Genomic DNA, 20,405 nt, shown 5'->3' with positions numbered 1-20,405 from the left:
CTGACCTGCTTGAGTTCCAGTCCTGACTTCCTTGGTGATGAACAGCAGTGTGGAAGTGTAAGCCGAATAAACCCTTTCTTCCCCAACTTGCTTCTTGGTCATGATGTTTGTGCAGGAATAGAAACCCTAACTAAGATAAAGGCCATCACCATTTTGATATGGAGCAATCCATGGTGTACTAAAAACAGTATTAGTGAAAACAATGGGATCCACTGAGAATTAGGGTCTCTACCTGCCTAGATGACTCTGTATGCCTCAAGGAAAGCCTAACTGCAAATATTTTCATAATATGATGGTGTTTGAATGTCTGCTAACTGGAAGTTTTACTTCATGGAAAACAGGGATCTGTTTGGTCACACCTAAGAATAGTTCTTCTGAAAATAAAAATAAGTTAGTTTCTAGAAACAAGATGTTTGATGCTAGTTCTTGATCCACCTTACTCCAGAACTACTGAAGGAGAGATCGCTGCAAGATGTAAGATGGTAATAAAGCCCTTTCTCCAACAATTACTACAAAGTATTTTGACTTTGGGTAATCTTACTATGCATCATTTGAATCATAACCTGGAAATAGGATTCTACTACTCAATTGCTAATCTTTGTAAATTCCTTTTGTCTTATGTAGTCTGTGACCTTTACTTTTTGGTCCTATTTCCTAAGAAATTTTTCTAGCCGGGCCGTGGTGGCACACGCCTTTAATCTCAGCACCTGGGAGGCAGAGGCAAGCAGATTTCTGAGTTCCAGGACAGCCAGGGCTTTACAGAGAAACTCATAAAAATGAAAATAAAAATAAAAAAAAATTATGCTAGGTGCTGGGAATATAGCTGGGTTGGTAGAGAGAGTATCTAGCATGCATCTTAAGCCAAGACCCAACCTGAGCACAACTTATTAACTAGGTGTGGCAATCAATACATGCCTATAATCCAAATGCACTCAGGAGGTAGATTCAGGAGGAGTAGAAACCTAAGATCATCCTGTGTTACATAGCCAGTTTAACGTCAGCCTGAGATATGAGATCTCATATTAAAAATAAATAAATAAATGTGTTCTCAATTTTTTGTGAACATAAGAATATTGACCCCTCCCTATAACTTTCACTTCATTTCAAAAGTAGAAACTCACCATCAAGGTTTCAGGAATAGCACAAGATTACCAACCCAGAGTCCAATCAGATCTGATTTCCTGTTATTTGACTGCCGTTCCATACACCATTATTCCCTAACCACTACTCACATCCACTTTCTTTTACTTGTCAGACAGAATCTACATAATACAGCAGAATGCTAAACTTCAGTCAAATGCAACCACTTATAGAACTTAGCCTGGCTTTCTTGGAATTCAATATTCAAATTGATTATCAATCTCTTCAGGTTAAGTAAGGAATTAATCATGATGACACTGGCATTGGACAAGCTACACACAATAATGTAACGGGATTATAAGACAGGAGATGAAAGCTTAAGGAAGCCAGGGAGAATAATGAAGACACAATACTGAGAATGAAGTAAACAAGAGTGAAGACCAAAGCCACTGGTAGCAGGCACATGCCTTTAATTCCAACACTCAGGAGGCAGAGGCAAGCAGATCTTTATCAGTTTGGGGCCACTCTTGTCAATAGGGAGAGTTTCCAGGAAAGCCAAAACCCTGTCATAAAAGTCAAGACTTGGCACAGGATAAGAAATGTCAAATTCCTTATTTGTTGAGTTTCAGTGTGAAGTTACTACAGATCACTGTGACCTTGCCACATACTTCCTTGTTAACTTTCCATTTATGAATATTATTCCCAGATACTTAACTAAAAGCATGTGCAACATCCTTTGTTAAGGCTATTTTTAACTGTCTGTCTGCTCTGATACGAATTTTCCCAGTAGAACTCTTTCAATCTACCTTAGGCTCATTTTCCTTTGTCACAACTCCAACTCCTTTACAGGACCTGACCTGTACTCATATTAATATTTAGTAACTGGAATGTCATAGATCCAACTACAAAGTGCATCTGCTTCATGAAGTTTCACTAAAAAAGGGAAACACTGGGTCATATTGCCATCCCTGGAGTAAACGCAAACATTTTGGTTCATTAACAGGGAAAACCAAACTAGTAAATTCTGCAAGATCACAAGATAGAAATACACAGATTCATAAATTGTTCATTAGCAAAGAGGTAAGAAAGTCATAATAAATACAAATCTCTAGACTGCCCATAATGTATTTGTACAATGTACACTCCACTATGTTCAAAGAAACTGAAATTTCTACATCTCCCCCTAAATTGCTTTATAGAATTTTAAATGGAGTTCCAACTTGCTTTTGTGATGCCAAAGTGCGTAGTGGGATAAAACAATGGGCTTTGTAGCATTAAGCTACCAGGAAGTGGGAGTAGGTGGATTGGAGAGCAGGGTCAGGGGGTGGGGGTGGTATAAAAGACTTTTGGGATAGCATTTGAATTGTAAATGAAAAAAATCTAATAAAAAAAGAAAAAAAAAAAAGAAGTTCTAAAAGCTTGCGTGCACACACATGCAGCAAGCTGGCATTGAATTCAAGAGAACTGACTGCCTTTTGCCTCCAGGTACTTTATAAATGTATGCCAGAACATTCAACCTAGCCCGAACTTCATTTCTACTCACCTAGGAGGAAGAGTGATGGGCCATAGTATTCTGCATTGCTGATGATGTGTTTCAGAGAGGTAGGTAAAGAACCATCCATCACTAAAAGAAATATGAACAAAGACTACATATGGTAAGTCTGGGTGAGGCATGAAAATCAAAGGTGATGGGTAGCAATATGTTACACTGTAGTAAATCAATGATCAAGTCTATGGCCTCTGTTTCATGTAACGCCTTAGTTTATTCATGCAGTTAGCTTTAATAGACTGTCAAAATAAGAACAGACAAGGAGACTGTGAGAGGTGGCAGTAGGATAGAAGAGATCAGAGTCCAAAACTGGGAAGTGGACTTGTGTAAGTAGCCCTCATGTCTAAGAAGCATATTAAGTAACAAAAAGCTATCAGTTTACTAAGTATGCTTTAGAAAAACATCAAGGAAACATGAAAGAGAACAATCTGGATAACCAAGTGGTCTTAGAAAACAGTATACAGAATCAAAATACCATGTCGTATGCCATCTGAGAAAGCAGGGTCTTGAATGGCCTTCTTGAGGAAATTCAACATGGACTTGAGAAGTGCTGCTCGTTGTGGAATACACTGAATTCCTAACATGGGAGAAAGAAAAAAGTATCATATTGTGCTCATCATTAAATCACAGTGAAGAGGCACACAAAACATGTACTAAGAGACCCGTCTATATCCACTAAAGCAAAACTAGCAGACATTTAAAGTGAGATCTCTGGACATGAGAGAGAGTATTCTGAAAGCTGAAATTAAATCACCACACATGACCGGTATTAAAATCAGACAGACAGACAGAGGAACAAAAATAAAAAGATAAAAACAGAAATACTGTAGAGTAAAAAGATTCAACTTCAAACTTCACTGAGTTACTCTTTTGGATATTATCTGCCCTCCGAAATGTCTGTTTTGATACTGTGTGAACTAACAGAAGACCATAAAATGTTGCAAGACATGTTCTTATAAGATAACCTCAAATGTACCAATAAGTGCCGGGTAATGTTCTCTTCTTCACTAGTTTAATAAGTCAGTCACTGTAAAAGACTGTGTATCTATGTGTCTACGCACCAGGACGGGGTCCAGGGCCAGGCCCAGGGCCAGGGCCGGGGCCAGGGCCAGGGCCAGGGCCAGGGCCAGGACCAGGGCCAGGACCAGGGCCAGGACCCGGACCAGGGCCAGGACCCGGGCCAGGGCCAGAGATGCTAGTGCTGCTGTTGGAACTTGATGCCCTTAATTCAACATCCAGCCGGTGCTCCATAGATATGGACGAGCCTGGACTGCTTTCCATAGTTACATCTGCAACTAAAGTACAAGTTATGATAAAGAAACTAATTAGAATAAAAGGTACTAAGAAAAGAAAGATTTCTGAGAAAACTTCGTCCACTGAGTGAGATGTAAAACATGCAACTTTGTATGTTATTGCTAAGAGGGAGGTAGTAAGTCAAGACTACTAACAGAGGTTAATTAACAAATATAAAAAGCACTGATGTTCATAGGGAAGGGTGGCTATGATACATAGAATGAACAATACAAGCAGAATGTGTTTATGCTCTCCTCTCTCTCTGTTCTAAAAACTATATACTTGTAGATGTGAACATGAAAAGGAAATAAAGTTGTAACTGAGTCACAAATTAGCAGCTAATGCCAGAGGGTTAAGACTGAGCATTAACATTTACTTTTAAATTTGAAAAGCAAATATTTACTATCTACATGTTTCAGTTATGTAAACTTTAAAGGGGATCTTATTAATTTCATAAATGTAACATTTTTAAGTTATTTTTATGCATGCACCTACTTATACAAGTAGTAAGGATGAACAGCTGTGTAACTTTCTTTGTATTGAGTATGTAATTTCTTTGAGAATTCAATGCAATCGTTTGGATTAGTTTTAAATACTTGTTTCCTGGTCTTCAGTTGCAAATTTACTGAATCAAGCATTTCAGATGGCACCAGAATCTACCAAGCACTTATTGTTCTGCTTATTAAATTCTGACAATTGCTGGTTTACAATGGATAGTCATGATTATTTATCAGCAGTTAATAAACACATTTTATTCAACACTTGGAATCTCACCTGTGAACTTAAATGTCAGCTTGTTCCCAATAAAACAGAAACAGAAACTGAGCAAAAGGATTTCTGTGGACTGCAACATGCACAGATCAACGTGCCCAAAAACAAAGTCAGAAAAAGGAACAGCATACTATTTACTATTAACAAAACTGTGCATTACATTTGTAGTACTTTTATCATAACCATAATAGATACACAATAATAATCTGTGTCATTAAGACTACTACAAATTATAAGAAATCTGCTTGGGGGCAGTATTTTCTTATTCTATTAGGAGAGGGATGAAAGTGTTAAAAAAAAAAAAAACCCATACAACACACCTGAAAAATAAAATGATCTGGTTTTGCAATTGTAATTTTATCACTTAAAAGATCCCTAAACAATAACCACTTGAAATCTCTGATCTTAAGATAGTTTTCCAAGGTCTCATTTATGAGTTTATAGTCTCCAGGTAATTTATCAGGTAAAAAAAAAAAAAAAAAAAAAAGACAGTATTTTGACTACACAGTGCTTATTAGGTTTTAGTAGTGTAAATAAGATAATGAACCAAAAAATTTGTAGAGTGACTTTAGTGGTCTACTGTAGCTTTACCTCCCAGGTCTATCCCTAACAATTTATATATCATTTATATAAAAAGTGTTGAAAGATATACCTGGAAACCTGTGTGCCTTTTAATTTATGAGTAAGAATTAGAATTTGGGTAGGATAATAGAAAAATCACATACATGGAAATATTATTGGCTTAATAACTTGTTAATTACCATCCATATCAGTTTCCATTTCTTCTCCTTCTTGAGTGGTACTGGGTCTCTGGATCTTTGGCTTGATCACGAAAGGGCATTCTTTACGACACAAATCTACTTCGTGCTACAATCAAGGGAAAAATATTAAGAAAATCCTATACATTTTAGGGATTAAAAAATTGTAATAAAGAATAACAAGCAGATTATAAACTCAGTTTCTAGAAATTTAAGAGAGGTAAGATGGTTACTTATGATAGGTAGAAAATTTCCTAGACTCAGCACTCACTGGGATCCAATAAAGTCTATGCAAATTGTCTTAAGAAAATAATACCTCAAGTCTATAGATGAAGATAGAAAGACCACTATGAGACTGAAAAGCTGCCATGTCCAGGTTGGTGATAAGGTCAACCACTCTGACAGCTCTGGTTACAAATGTTATCTGGTCTTGTTCATCACCAAGAAACTTTATGACCTACAAGAAATGGAAGAGTAAACATAATAATTTAAAAACAGAGTTATAAAAGTTATATTGCTTTTCGAAAATATAGTATTGAAAGATGAAAAAGGAGTGGAGATCTGAAGACAGCTTTGACATCATCCATGGAGATACAGAGTTTGGAGTTTGCCCAGCTGGATTCCTGTCTTTCTTTGGGGATTACAGTTAAGTGGTTGGATGAATCTCAGAAGAGACCCTGAACTTTGGATTTTTAATGTTGTTGAGAATGCTATAGACTATGAGGACTTTAAAATTTGGACTAAATGTATTTTGCATTATGCTATGTTTAAGTATGCCCTCCCCATAGATTCCTGTGGTTGAACAAGTCTATGGGGACCAGGGAGTGGAACGTCATGGTTTGTATATTCTTGGACGAGAGAGTGGCACCATTTGAAAATTTGACCTGGTTGGAATAGGTGTGTCACTGTGGGTGTGGACTTAAGACCCTCACCCTAGTTGCCTGGAAGTCAGTCTTCCACTAACAGCCAATGGATGAAGACATAGAACTCTCAGCCCCTCCTGCACCATGCCTGCCTGAGTGTTGCCATGTTCCCACCTTGATGGTAATGGACTGAACCTCTGAACCAGTAAGCCAGCCCCAAATAAATGTTGTTTTTTACAAAAAAAAAAAAAATATATATATATATATATATAGTATTGGAGTCCCCTTGAGTCAGCATAGTATGAAACTAGAGAGAAGATAAAGACATATGCTGAATGTTTGTCAAATAATAAAGTTATGAATTCAAGGACTATATTCAACCTCCTGAGGCCACATGCGTAACAATTCATAAACATGATTAAATATAAACAGTTTATTTTATTGCATACCAGAGAGGCCAAGACCCATTGTCTCAAAATACCTACTGCCCATCAACCAACTAATCCAAATCCTGTTAAAATTAAACTAAAACTTTACAAGTACTCTTACCAACATTTTTCTTAGGGCCATGCATAATGTCACACTATTATGCATGTAGTACTGTCTAGACCCAGGGCCTCCAGGCTACCAAATTACACTGGATTATAAAAAGTCCTAATATTGACAATAGATACATGTGGCAACTAGAACATAAACTATAACTCTTTTAGAATAAACTTTCTGTGCTATTTACTCACTGAAAAACATTCAAAATCTGTCCTCTCTTAGTTGATTTTCACACAATTATATTAGAAAGCAAAAGCACAGTACCTTTAGTAAGGCTTCCATCATTCCACAGGAGACCAAGGCTTCACCACCGGCATCGTAGCTAGCCAGATGGTACAAAAAGGAGAAAAGAGCTGTGGCAAACTGATGGGGGTATGGGTCCATGGAAGGATCTACAAAGAAAGTTGGGATAATAAGCTCAGGATTTTCAGTTATTTACCTAGCACAATGTTAAACAACAAAAAGGTCGACATCCTCTTGTTCCTAGGTAAATAATTCCCTCACAAACCTACCAATCATGGCCTGAATGCAGTTCCGCACAAGTACAGGCAAAAATCCATGGTAGGAGGCAGTTCCAGTACAGTCAATAATACTGCTGAGCTTGGGAGTTCTCTCCAAATGAACAATTGATGTTAACGTTCGTAAAGAAGCAGCTTTAATTTCCTATGAGGACAAAGTAAACAGTGTCAAAAACAAATGGACAACTGAACCAAGGTGCTAATATCTCAAAATCAAATTTTCAGTAATTTTATTAAAACTGTTTGAGGAGAGTGGGGTCAGTAGAGAATAACAATGTGTATTTGGTATTCAGTAATTTCACAGTTTAATATCCAAAAAGAAAAAAGTAAGAGGTTCAGGCTCCACTTCTAGGATACTTTTGGACTTCTTAAAAACAGAAGGCATATGCAATATAAAACTTGATATGTACATATTAATAGATACTTACCATAAGCTGCTTATCTGTTATTTGAAGGACATCTACCAACTCCTCTATCAACCCATTATACAAGATACTGTTTGCTGACTCTTGCAAGGCATTAGAATAGACTGCAAAAGAAAAGCAAAGACTTTGACAGAAATGCAGTTATTTAGCCATCACTGGATAACACACATTCCAATCAGCACAAAAGGATAAAATCACTACATTATATGATTGTGGTAAGATCTGTATAACCACATATTTTTCTACTAAAATTATCAGTAGAAGGAATTTGAGGGAAGTTTTGTAGGAAAAGGGAGCAAAGAGTTCATTTTCCTAACATCACTACTTGATTGAACTGTAACTAACTATGCTTTGGATAAAGGTATAGACTTGGCTTCTTTCTTTGCTTATACCACAAATCCTTATTAAAACAAAGAAAATTTATAGAAAAGTTAAGAATGTGTATAATCGCTGGGCGTGGTAGCGCATGCCTTTAATCCCAGCACTCGGGGGGCAGAGGCAGGCAGATTTCTGAGTTCAAGGCCAGCCTGGTCTACAGAGTGAGTTCCAGGACAGCCATACAGAGAAACCCTGTCTCGAAAAACCAAAAAACAAAACAAAACAAAACACAACAACAACAACAACAAAACCCAACAAAGCCCAACAAAGCCAACCCCACCCCCCCACCCCCAAAAAAGACTTTGTAAAATCGAGAAGGGCATAGTAGCCTATATCTTAAATCCCAGGATTTGGGAGGCAGAGGCAGGAAGATCTCTGTGAGTTCAAGGATAGCCTGGCTTATACCATGAGTTCTAAGATAGACAGAGCTATATATAGTTAGACCGTGTCTCAAGAAAATGCATATATTTTTTTTTGCTGAATTACACACTGAGGTAATAGTGGCATACACTCTGAAGTAAAATATGGCTGAGATGTGAGTATATTCATTAACTTTAATAAACACTTTTTGGATAATCATTAGAATGCCAGAAATTATACTAGGTATGAACACACACATAGCAATGTAGTCAGCTCTAAGAGTAGGTAGGCAGAAACTAAATGAAAGTAGGTAGTAATAGTGATACTTGTCCTTTCATGCCTTGTAATGGGCCTAGCATGTGACAGGACAATTTTCAGGATTTTCTTTCATTTCTTAAAATAGCTTATAAATACTGTCCAAATATACGTACTTGAAGTTGCCTGATGGAATACAGTGTGTAGGTATACAATTCTCAGAACCATGGTGGGAGCCTCAAAAACATGTGATTTCCACATAAAAATAAAGTTAGGTCATTTGTAGAAAAACAGATGCAACTTCATGCAAAATGGACAAGTAACATATTATCTCTCATTTGTATGTCATAGGCTTTACATATATAAAAAATCAGTTATGTGCTGATGACATAATAATAGAAATAAAACTATCTGGGGAACAAATAAGAGGTAAAATTGGCCAAAAAGGAAAGAAAAAATAAGCTATAGTAGGTATTACACACTCAAAGTGCTTACATGAAAATGGCCTGTTAGAATTCTGCATAATTAAAAACAAAACCACCAGTATTTTCTATTCTCCTATAGCACAGTGGATTATAGAGTATTAACTATTTAATTATTTTCAGACTTCAAAATTATACCTCTGAAAAGATGGGAGAACTGGACAAGGAATTATCAAGAATAATAGGGATGTGTAAGATGATGACAACCAAGCCCATGTAACATGACAATAAAAGTTTTCTTTTTTTCTAGTACATAAAGGAGCTCAAGAATGATGAATGACTATAGTAGTAACTGGGATAAGCAAATACATTTATAATTTAGGTTGCCATAATAAAGCCTCGTAGCATTAAAGGTAAGATGGCACTCATCAGAAATCAAGTTCAAAATGCCTACTTACGACCAGTTAATTAGTGTTTTCTTACCTAATATAGATATTGCATGCAGTCTGGCCTGAACAGCTTGTAACCGCTTCCTGTGATTAGAAAAGCCATGGGCCAGTCGTATATGTGTAAATAACAGCATCTGTAGAGATGTAAGACTTATATTAGTTAATCACTACAAAGGATAGGTTTTGCTTGAGCTGTTTTGTCCTTTTATGCTGCTTGGTAAAATAGTTTTGTTGCTTGAGTATCAAACTGAACTACTCTGAGATTAGTTGACAGAACTAGATAGAGTGGCCAAACAGGGATCTCTCAATATACTACTATTTCAAAAATTGTCAATACACATTGATAGACAATAAATAATTCAAACTTTCAATAAATTAAATATCTGACCACTGCCAAAAAGAACAGAACAAGCTAACACAATAGAATTCTCCTAAATGTATCCAAAATGTTGAGAAAGTTATCACCACTACTATATAATCATTTTGAATCAGCTTACAAGTTTATGTTTCCAATCTATCATAAGGTGCTAGAAGTTATTGTCCTCAAGAAGAGGAAACAAATCTAGGTAGCTAATCTGCTATGGTCAGACTCCAAATGTATATCAATTTTGCTATGGTTTCTATTTGCCCAACTTATTAGTATATTTGGAAAACCACAATATGCAAGATATTTTTCAATGTATTTTACCTGTTTATCCTTAGGAATGCTGTACATTTTGGTAAGAGATTCCATTATTTCAGAAGGACTTTCTGAAATCTGTGTTAGAAAAAAAATTAGTTAAGAACAAGGCTACAAACAAAAATGAACTAATCAGTTGTCAAAGAATTCTCTTACCTTGTCAAGTTGTTCTATGTGAATATAATGTAGTGTATTACTAGTTGTCTGAAATTAAAAAGTTGAAATACCTGTTAGGGATTCACTAAATACCCTGTAATAAACACTGAGAATCAAGGTAATTTCTTAGTCATTCAAAGCATCCATTTCCCACATATAACAGTCACAAGATTGCTTCTTTCAAACTGGTAGTATTAAACTATAATTCTGTTTTCCAGGCATGTTTCATATTTTGTGTTCCTTTTTAGCCCTTGTCTAACTATCTCCACAATTTTAGCATTCATAGCAAAGATTGAATACATGAGAATACTTTCTCATGTTTTGAAGACAATTTTATTCTAGAAAAAAAAATTTAACAATGAAAAGTGGAAGAAAAATCATTGGGGAATTTCCATACCAAACCAAGTCATAGCAGATCATCCAGGAATTTGGAACATCATTTAAGTAACAGAGCTCTTTTTAATAGACTGAGATAAATACAGAAACTGAAATCCAACTATCTAAGACTATTAGGATACATTCCAGAGACTCTGAGCAAACACACAAATATGGTAATGCCCAATAAAAGGAGTTGTAACTTTTGACAGGTTCCATCATAAGACCTAATGATGGGGGTGGGGTGGGAGTGGAGAGCACCCTCTTGGAGGCAAGGGAGAGGAGGAATGAGATGAGGAACTCTGGGAGGGGGAACTGGACAGAGAAGGTGGAATATAGGTAAATAATTTTTAAAAACTTAATGATGTGAGAAGTAGGCATATGATTAATATTTTTTCCTAAAAAGCTTCTAGGTATATCTAGCTTCATAGGGCAGTGATACAGAACAAAACATCCCCTCATTTAAACTAAGAGAGTCTATAAATAACAACAAAATAACCTGACTCACCCTCTTCTCAATTTTGACCTCAGCTCCAGGATCTGCATAAAATTCAAAGTGTAGTGTGGTTGCACTGGGTGGATATTTCTGTGTATAGAAGAGAATAACATATCAAGCTTAAACTGATTTTAGACATCTCCAACGCTTTCCTCAAACACATTGTGACAGTAGTAGATTCTATATCAATAGTGTCTGTAATCAGATGATATTTGGTGGAAACAGAATCAGAAGGCTAGAATTTAGAGATACAAATCTGTTTTCAACATCTAGATTAACTGTTACTCTTTCTTTTAATACATAAATTTTGACTATAGTTATTCTTGTGGTGGGGTGAAGTCTGCCAAGTAACAATGCATATAACTTTAATAAACAATAGTGAACAAGCATCGGGGTCAAAATCTTGCCATCAGTTAAAGGATGAAAAAGGGCATTCTTGTGAAAACATTTTACCAGCCTCCTTATGGACACTTTTTCTATTACTTCAAACACTCCTTTCTATACCTTTCTAGAACATGTTTCATGGTTTTCTGCATTGATACACACCAAACCAAAAAAAATCTACACCCTCAAAGCACATCTTTTTATAGAACTCTACAAAAGTAATACAAGGTAAACAATAATAGCCTCATGTTTTCTTTCTAGGGAATGTTGTAATGGACAGGGTACTATCATTTTAAAATTTGGTTCAACTATGTACATGTACCATTTAAAGTATAAGAATTTCAAACTCTTAACATGCCAAATCTCAACCTTGATAAAGCCAAAAAACAGGAAACAGTCATCGCACAAACCCAGAAAGTCTTAACATGAAGAATGAGCTTCAGAATTGTTCATTAAAATATGTTCTCAAAATTGAAACTCCAAACTGAGTAAGATTTAAGACATATTTCCCTTATTACCAACATCATCTATCAGCTAAGTTAAGAAAGTAACCTGCTTTAATATGTAGATTTCTGCAACTAAAAAAAAGAACCATCCCACTAAGGGATAAACATTTCCAGAAGATAAGTTAGTTAGATTTGATTATATCTACTTAATGTTGAATATGACAATCTAGGCTCTACTTGAAGCACAGAAAGCAGAAGGGAGGATAGCCTAAATCCTTAAGAGAATTGGTGACAAGGTAAGAGTATACCTAAGTTCTTTAAAAACTATTTTTAAAATGTTATTTGTATCAGTGTTTTACCTGCATGTATATCTACTGTGCCAAGTAAGTGTCTGGTGCCTATAGAGGCTAGAAGAGGCTAATCATAGGGCTTGGCACTGGAGTTACATATGTTTTCAATTGCCACGGGGTGCTGGAAATAAAATATAGGTCAACTACTCTTGATTTGTCTACAGATCCCTGTAATAAATAATTCTTAAAAAAAAATTTCCTATCAGCCATTCCTGAACACTGCTCAGAGTTCTGATACTTGTGTGAGTCCATAAGTAAATGTAGTCAAAGCTGGTCTTGAAGTCGTGCTCTTCCTCCTGCCATATCCCAAATACAGATGCGGAAGTACTACTCTTCCCAGCTTTCTGGGATTTGATTCAACAAATTCAACTTCAGAACTGGTTATATGAACACACACAACTGAGACTTTTTATCTATATCAAGAACAATAATAGCTCAGATTTCCTAAAGATATTATGTACTAATTTTTCAAGTTCTACAAAAGTCCTAATGTCAAGTGTCAATTTATATATCATACATTCATTGTTAACTGAGGCTTAGAACAAGACTATATCATATCCCAAATAGTTAACTCACCAACATTTGCAAGTCTCTGCAACATTCTGCAAGTCCAAAGCCATTCTCCTTTCCACCCCAGCTCTTGGTAAAGAAAAAAAAAAAAAAAAAAAAAAGGGACAGTGTTAACACCATGCTTATGGTCATAAGTTTATAAAGTGTTTAATGAAAAAAAAAAAACAATGCAATCTATTTTATGATTCTGTGGAGCTGCTCAAGGTAAGAGTACAAAGCAGCAATGCTAGCCAGCTACTACATTCCATATGTAGAAATTCATACTTGCTGGAATTTAGTTATAGCTGGCCTTTCTCACCATTGTAGGTTTTTTTTAACCCTTTCTTTCACCATGGTGGAACCATGTTTTCTTGACATAAACCAAGAGCTCTAGATTCTATATTATTTGTGTGTTGGTTTGAATAAGAATGGCCCTTATAGACTCATATTTTCAAATGCTTAGGGAGTAGCATTAGAAGTGTAGTCTTTTTGGAGGAAGTGCGTAACCAGGGATGGGCTTTAAGGTTTCAAATGCCCTAGTCAGGTCCCAGTGTTTCCTCTGCCTTCTGGTCCAGATGTAGAGCTCACAAGATCCCTCTCCAGCACCATGTCTACTTGCATGCCACCATGCTTCCTAGCATGCTGATCCTGTACAAAACCCCTGAACCTATATAGCAAGCCCCAACTAAATACTTTCCTTAATAAGAGTTGCTGTGTGGTTAGGGTATCTCATCACAGCAAAAGAACATGACTAAGATGTTTTGCTAACCTAAGTATAAAAGCTTTCAAACAAGTGCCTGTGGTAATGAGTGGCACAGTTCCTGGTAACTTCCATACCCCCAATTCAAACCATATTAATTTTGCTTATGGACTAGTCTGTATCTTTGACCTTTGAAATAGCCAAAATTTTATTAGCAATATATATACTTTGAGACAAGGTCTAATTGTATATCCCTGGATGGCCTAGAAAATATAGACCAGGCTAGCCTTGAACTTATAAAGATCCACTTGCCTCTGCCTCCTGGTGTTGTTGGTATTAAAAGATCCATGCCACCACATCTGGCAAGAATAGCATTGTTTTTGTTAAGTAATTGCTAGTCATCTCAGCTACAACTGTGAACTTTAATAAGCTACTTTTACTCTTGCCTTAAGGTAAGTCATGCCTGGCCCTGCTCAAACACAAACACCTTTATCTAATTCTCACTAATCCAGCATGTGTCCCAACCACTACTTGGCTGTTTTTCTACTAGGAAAGGTTATCATTTCCTTCTTTAGAAATATAATCACGTCAGCATGTTTTTTTTTTTTTTTTTTTTTTTTTTTGGTTTTTTCGAGACAGGGTTTCTCTGTATAGTCCTGGCTGTCCATGCATGTTTTTGATAAATCTATAACACAATGTGTATCACTGAAGCTGTCATTCAAAGATCTCTATTACAAAACCCTACTAGTAGACAAAACAAAATTTGCCTAATCCCAGAAAAGTAAGCTTTTTGGAAGTCTTTATTAACCCAGAAGCACAGGATACAGAAAAGAGGGGTCAAATGATAGTAACAATTTCAAAACCTAGTTTAGTTTTCTCTCTGCCTCATTCCTGTGGGTCAAGGTCTAAGTTCTCACCTATTGCTCCAACACTATGCCCACTTGCTGCTATGCTCCTCACCATGATGGCCATGAACTCTTAAAACTCTTAGCACCAAATTAAATGTTTGTGTGTGTCTAAAAAGTACTTTCACCATACTGTCTCTTATCACAACAATTTAAAAGTTACTGACACAAGGTGGTACCAGAAAGTAGGCTACTGCTGTGATAGGACTGACCATACTATTATTTGAAAAGAATGTAGAAGACTTTAGAACTAGCAAAGTGGTTGAAAACTGTAAGCTAGGCTTATTAGGCCATCCTACCAGGAGTTTTGAAGACAGCAGTGCTGAGAACAAAGTGAACTATGGAGGCATAGCTCAAGAGGTTTCAGAAAACAGCATTAGAAACTAAAGATCCTAACTCCTGATATTTTGGTGAACAATGTTGCTGTCTTTGTCCTGGTCCTAAAAATCTCCCTGGAGCTAAACTGAAAATTTTTGGACTATTTTGAAACAGAGAGAATCCAAGACATCCTATTATTGATTCTGTTTTGAGATTAGTAATAATCACCTTTATTCAGGCCTACAAAGGAAAAGGCCAAGCAAGACAAAAAAGAAATATGAAATATACAATTTAAAGAGAAAAGGAACAGCAGAAAATTAAATGTTGGAGCCATGGCTTGTGCTGAAAGAGATAAAGAGATAAGGCCAGACACAAAATGGAATAGAGAGAGTAATAATACCCTTGGGCTAAGACCCCCACACCCGGTTAGTCCTACAATTTATGAAAGGAAATGCTTAGGGGACTTTCTGTTCCTAAAAAGGAGTATCAGATCAACTCTTATGCAAATATAATTTAAAGGGAGGAGTAAGCTCCATCCCAAGAAGGCAGCTAAAGTTGGCGGTATCAACTATGTGGTTCTGACTTTAAAACTATGAAGGATACAGGAGATGTATAATCATTCTAATTGGCTAATTAAGAGCCCCTGAAGCCAGGTTTGTGACATAAAGGAAGTAGAACCAAACCGAAATTAAGAATTATATTGCAGTCAGCAAAGGTATTAGGGCAGAACTATCTAAGTTCTTTGACATAAGCCAAAAATTATATATTTACGATGATGAACATACTATGTATAAAAATGTAGTTTGTAAAGGGAACAGCAATAAAAACAGAAAGGAAAGAAACAGAAATAAAGAGGAAAATATTAATGAACAAAAAGTAGTCACTACGACAATAGGAAAAAATGCAAATTACCCAAATAGAAAGGAAACTGGGACAACCATAGATGCCATAATTTGACTGTATTCAAATTTTTCACCTAAAAGGTTAAATAAGCTTTCTCAATTGGAGAAAGAATTGGTTTCTTCCTTCACGGAAAAAGACTTTTTTTTTTTTAACCGCTGTGTTGTTCTCTCTTCTCTTCTCAACCTCTCTGTGAAATGCAGTTCTGCTGTACAGCTCAGGCTTACCAACAACTAAACATCCTCCTGCTTCTGTTGCCCAAATGCTGGACTTAAGTGGTATGCCATGCCTGACTATTCAGTTATATTACCCTTCAATTATTTTATATGTTTAAGGCAGAGCCTCATGTATCCTAGATTGGTCTTGAAATTGCTACACAGGCAAGGAATTACCTTCAATTTCTTATCTTCCTGAGTGCTAGGAATACACATATGCACTACCACACTCAGTTTATGCATGTTAGACAAGCAGTGAAACTACATCTTTAGCCAAAAATTTGTATTTTTAAGCATGCAATTCTTCATCTTAACTTTGTTTTTTACCAAATTGTTTCCTGAATAGTAACACTGAATCATAACACTCCATTCATCTTCTGTTACAGTCATCTTTAGCATAAATTATGTGTTCTCCCCACTCTCTCTCAACAGGGTTTCTCTGTATAGTCCTGGTACTATACAGAAAAGATCTGCCCACTCCAGCACAAACCACACCACCCCCAAGATTAAAGGCATGCACTACCATTTGCTATAACTTAATTTCTTACATGTTTGCTGTATATGATTTTGGAACCTACTGAACCATCAATTGAGTACATTATTCTAATTACTATACCTTTATAAAACAGTAAGTACTTCCTATGTTTCTAGTATTCTTTTGGCTATTTTCAGAAATTCCATAGAAGAAATTTGTTGAAAACCATATGGATAGGAATATACAAAGTCTATAGGCTACACAAAAGAAACAGGTAAGAAAAAAACCACAAATATAAAGATACAAGGCAGAAGCATGACAGAATTTTTTTTCCTTCTATTTCCCCAATAGATAACACTGAAAAACACTCAGCTAGTACAGTAACTAAATAAAGCATGATATAAAAGTATATATGCCATAAGTGCTAATATATATATATTAAGAAAATTTATCAAACTGACCACAACCAATTTCCTTATTTTGTATTTTAATACTAGGAAGCAAAATCTGTTTTGTCACCAAAACAAATGTTTATAATTTTTAGGAGACAGTAAACAGGACTATTAAAACAGCACTAGTCCATTATCTTTTTTTAAAATCTTATGTTTTTGTACTGTTTTCTCAGTTATAAATGAATTTGTCAAAGACAGTGTTTCATCCAGGAAGGGTTGGGTATAAAGTTCTTTAATGGTACCAAGTGGAAATGACTTAGGAACTAGCTTACAGGCTTTAAAGAGACTCCAGGTATGAAATAACAATTCTCCAGCAATTCCAAACACCTAAGAACATTAGATTTTGCATCTCATAACTTTTCCAGGAACTAAGCCCATATATATTTCCCCCAAAAAATAATATTAATTTATTAGCCTTGCTGTACTCACCTACCCAGTGGGGATTATCATATGACCCTGGTAATTAAGTTGGTATATATCTAAAAATAACTAGGATATATCAGTCATGCTTAGAGCGTGCTTAAAGCACCACGTTACAAGATGAGATCCTAAAGTATTCAGACATGAGAAGAAGAAAAAAAGACTTGAGGTTTTTAAGGATGAAACTTTAATAAATGTTAAGATTATTTTCTAACTTTACCCTCAGATCGGTGTCATATATATATTAAGTGCTACTCCCATGTGATGCTTAGCTATCACACTGAATTTTAACAATTTTTTGAGACAGGATCTTTCTATGTAGGCCTGGATGGCTTGGAATTCTCTATGTAGACCAGGCTGTCCTTGAACTCAAGTAGCCCACTAGATAGTTATTCCTTCTAAGTGCTGGATTTTAAAGATGTATGTTTCCACATACTGGCCAGTTCTAACAATTTTATATCATCTCCCTAGGAAACCAAAAGAAAACCCCACTGTCTGCAACAAACTCTTTTAAAATAATTACTGCAAATCATTTCTTTCCTTACACAGTTAAGTCCTTAATTGTGTGTGTTGAATAATTTGTGCATGAGTTCTGGTGCCCAAAGAGATCAGACTTGTCAAATGCTCCTGATCAACCATGAGGCACTGTGTGTACATTGGGAATTGAGCTCCAGCAAGAGTACACTCCAAACTACTGAAATCCTCTCTACAGATTGCTCTACTACAAATTAAAAGACAAAGAATTACTTGGCATTTTGCTCAATTTTTAAATTTTCTTCCTCCATTAGGACCTCAGGTAGATTATTTACAAATTTAATACTTCTGAGCTTCCTGAGTCTATGTACTTATGTCTATTTTTTAAGTTCTTACTACATTTTTACTGACTTATTTAATAAGCATGTGGCGTGTACACCTGCATTCTATAATATGCATGTAGAGGTCAGAAGGAACTTTTAGAAGTCATTCTCTTACCATATAGTGTCTGGATCAAACTCTGGTCATAACTGTTAAGCTTGGTGGTAAGTACCTGCTGAACCCTAATGTTTGATTAATGTGATGAATAGAAATTTATTATGTATCTGGCTGTCCTGGAACTATGTAGATCAGGCTAGCCGGGAACTCACAGAGCTCTCTACTTGTCTTTGCCTCCGCTCATGAGTATTGAGATTCAAGGCTTCCCCCAGCTCCTATCATCCATAATTATCGTTCCGTTCCTCCCCCCAACCAACCCTTCTCCCCAACAAGACCTCCTACTTTCATGCCTTTGTGTATGGACCACTTAATTTAACTGAAGTTGTTTGCAAACATTATGTTAATTATCAAATGATTAAACATTTTCTTTTGAACACTGGATCCCATATTGAACTGTCTTACATTTCTTACAATGAGGAAACACTCAGAATATATTTAGAAAGCAGGTTTGATGGCTAGAGGTACAGTTTAGTGGTAGTATTGTCTAGCATGAGCAAAGCCTTGTTTTATCCCTAGCACTGATAAGTCATAAAATTTATTAAACTTGTGAGTAATGAACCTAAAATAGCCTGAAAAGTGAGCCAATCCTAAGGTAACCATTAAATTGACTATTAAAACAAGCCTCCAATCAGATGTGGTAATACATGCCTGTAATATTAGCACTAGAGGGGATCATGAGGGTAAACTTCAGACTATCGCAACTGTGGTTGATTGAGAATGGGCCCCATATAATTACATGTTTGAAGGCTTGGTCCCCAGTTAGTAGACTATTTTGGAAGGATTAGGAGGTGTGGCCTTGTGAATAGCTGTGGCCATGTCAGGGGTGTGCTACTGATGTTTTAGAAAACTCATGATAGGGCCAGTCTCTACCTCTTGCTTGCAGATCAGGATGTTAAGCTCTCAGCTACTGCTCCAATGCCAAATGGATGACTACCTATCACCATATTCTTCTGCCATGATGATTATGAACTGTAAAAAACTCTCAAATGTTTTCTTCTAAAAGTTACCTTGGTCATCATGTATCCTCACAACAATAGGACAATAGTAACTAAGATGAAGACCCTGAAAAAAAATTCTAAGACTTCTAAGACAACTTCATAGCAATCAGTTAACCTCTAGGAATGCCACAATCTTTGGATAGAGTTAAATTTTCCTGTAGGAAATCTTGACTCCAATACAATACCACCATTAGAAAATAGCACTAACTAAAAGTACTGAAGGAGCTGAAGGGGTTTGCAACCCCATAGGAAGAACAACAATATCAACCAAGCAGACCTCCCAGAACTCCCAGGGACTAAAGCACCAACCAAAGCGTACACATGGAGCAACCCATGACTCCAGATGCATATGTAACATATGTCAGGCATCAAAGAGAGGAGAGGCCCTTGGCCCTGTGAAGGTTCAATGCCCCCGTGTAGAAGAATGCCAGGGCAGGGAGCTAGCAGTTGGTAGGTGGGTGGGGCGAACACCCTCATAGAAGCAGGTCGAGGGGGGAGGGCATAGGGGGTTTCTGGAGAGAAAACCGGGAAAGGGGACAACATCAGGGTTTTTTTTGGGGGTGGGGGGGATGACAAAATCTTAAAAGTAAATAAAGAAAATATCCAATTTGAAAAAAAATAGCACTAAATGCTCTCCGATTATTCTAAACAATTCTTAATTTTAAATTCTGAAATGAGAAAACTGGTTATCAGAATTAAAGATTCAAATCTAACCTTTTTCTCCCTGTATGCTTCTTTTTCACATAGAATCCTTATTCTGAATTTCTCCAAAGCAGCACTATCAGTTTTGAAACAAGAATTTTGTTTCTTGAGCAGAGTTGATGAAATATTTCAAATTTAATTAATAGTTGAGAATAACGCCGGGCGTTGGTGGCGCACGCCTTTAATCCCAGCACTCGGGAGGCAGAGGCAGGCGGATTTCTGAGTTCGAGGCCAGCCTGGTCTACA

General features: G+C 36.4%; 1 protein-coding gene across 21 annotated transcripts in view; it reads right to left on the bottom strand.

Moving 5' to 3' along the window:
• Huwe1 (HECT, UBA and WWE domain containing E3 ubiquitin protein ligase 1) overlaps nt 1-20,405 on the bottom strand; it is a 137,472-nt gene that overhangs the window by 73,707 nt on the left and 43,360 nt on the right. For 17 of the 21 annotated variants that reach the window (XM_029473129.1, XM_029473130.1, XM_029473136.1 and 14 more), the window contains 13 exons: nt 13,130-13,192; nt 11,386-11,463; nt 10,503-10,550; nt 10,356-10,424; nt 9,702-9,801; nt 7,807-7,907; nt 7,373-7,523; nt 7,125-7,252; nt 5,768-5,908; nt 5,455-5,560; nt 3,691-3,924; nt 3,105-3,206; nt 2,624-2,704 (listed from right to left, as the gene is read on the bottom strand). In XM_029473129.1, coding sequence (XP_029328989.1) covers nt 2,624-2,704; nt 3,105-3,206; nt 3,691-3,924; nt 5,455-5,560; nt 5,768-5,908; nt 7,125-7,252; nt 7,373-7,523; nt 7,807-7,907; nt 9,702-9,801; nt 10,356-10,424; nt 10,503-10,550; nt 11,386-11,463; nt 13,130-13,192 — 1,402 coding nt within the window. The remainder of the gene's footprint in view (nt 1-2,623; nt 2,705-3,104; nt 3,207-3,690; nt 3,925-5,454; nt 5,561-5,767; nt 5,909-7,124; nt 7,253-7,372; nt 7,524-7,806; nt 7,908-9,701; nt 9,802-10,355; nt 10,425-10,502; nt 10,551-11,385; nt 11,464-13,129; nt 13,193-20,405) is intronic. The other 4 variants (XM_029473137.1, XM_029473140.1, XM_029473141.1 and 1 more) reach the window with 1 other exon arrangement.

This window comes from Mus caroli, chromosome X (assembly GCF_900094665.2).
Source record: "Mus caroli chromosome X, CAROLI_EIJ_v1.1, whole genome shotgun sequence".
Classification (NCBI taxonomy): domain Eukaryota; kingdom Metazoa; phylum Chordata; class Mammalia; order Rodentia; family Muridae; genus Mus; species Mus caroli.
This window is presented reverse-complemented; position numbering and strand designations above follow the sequence as displayed.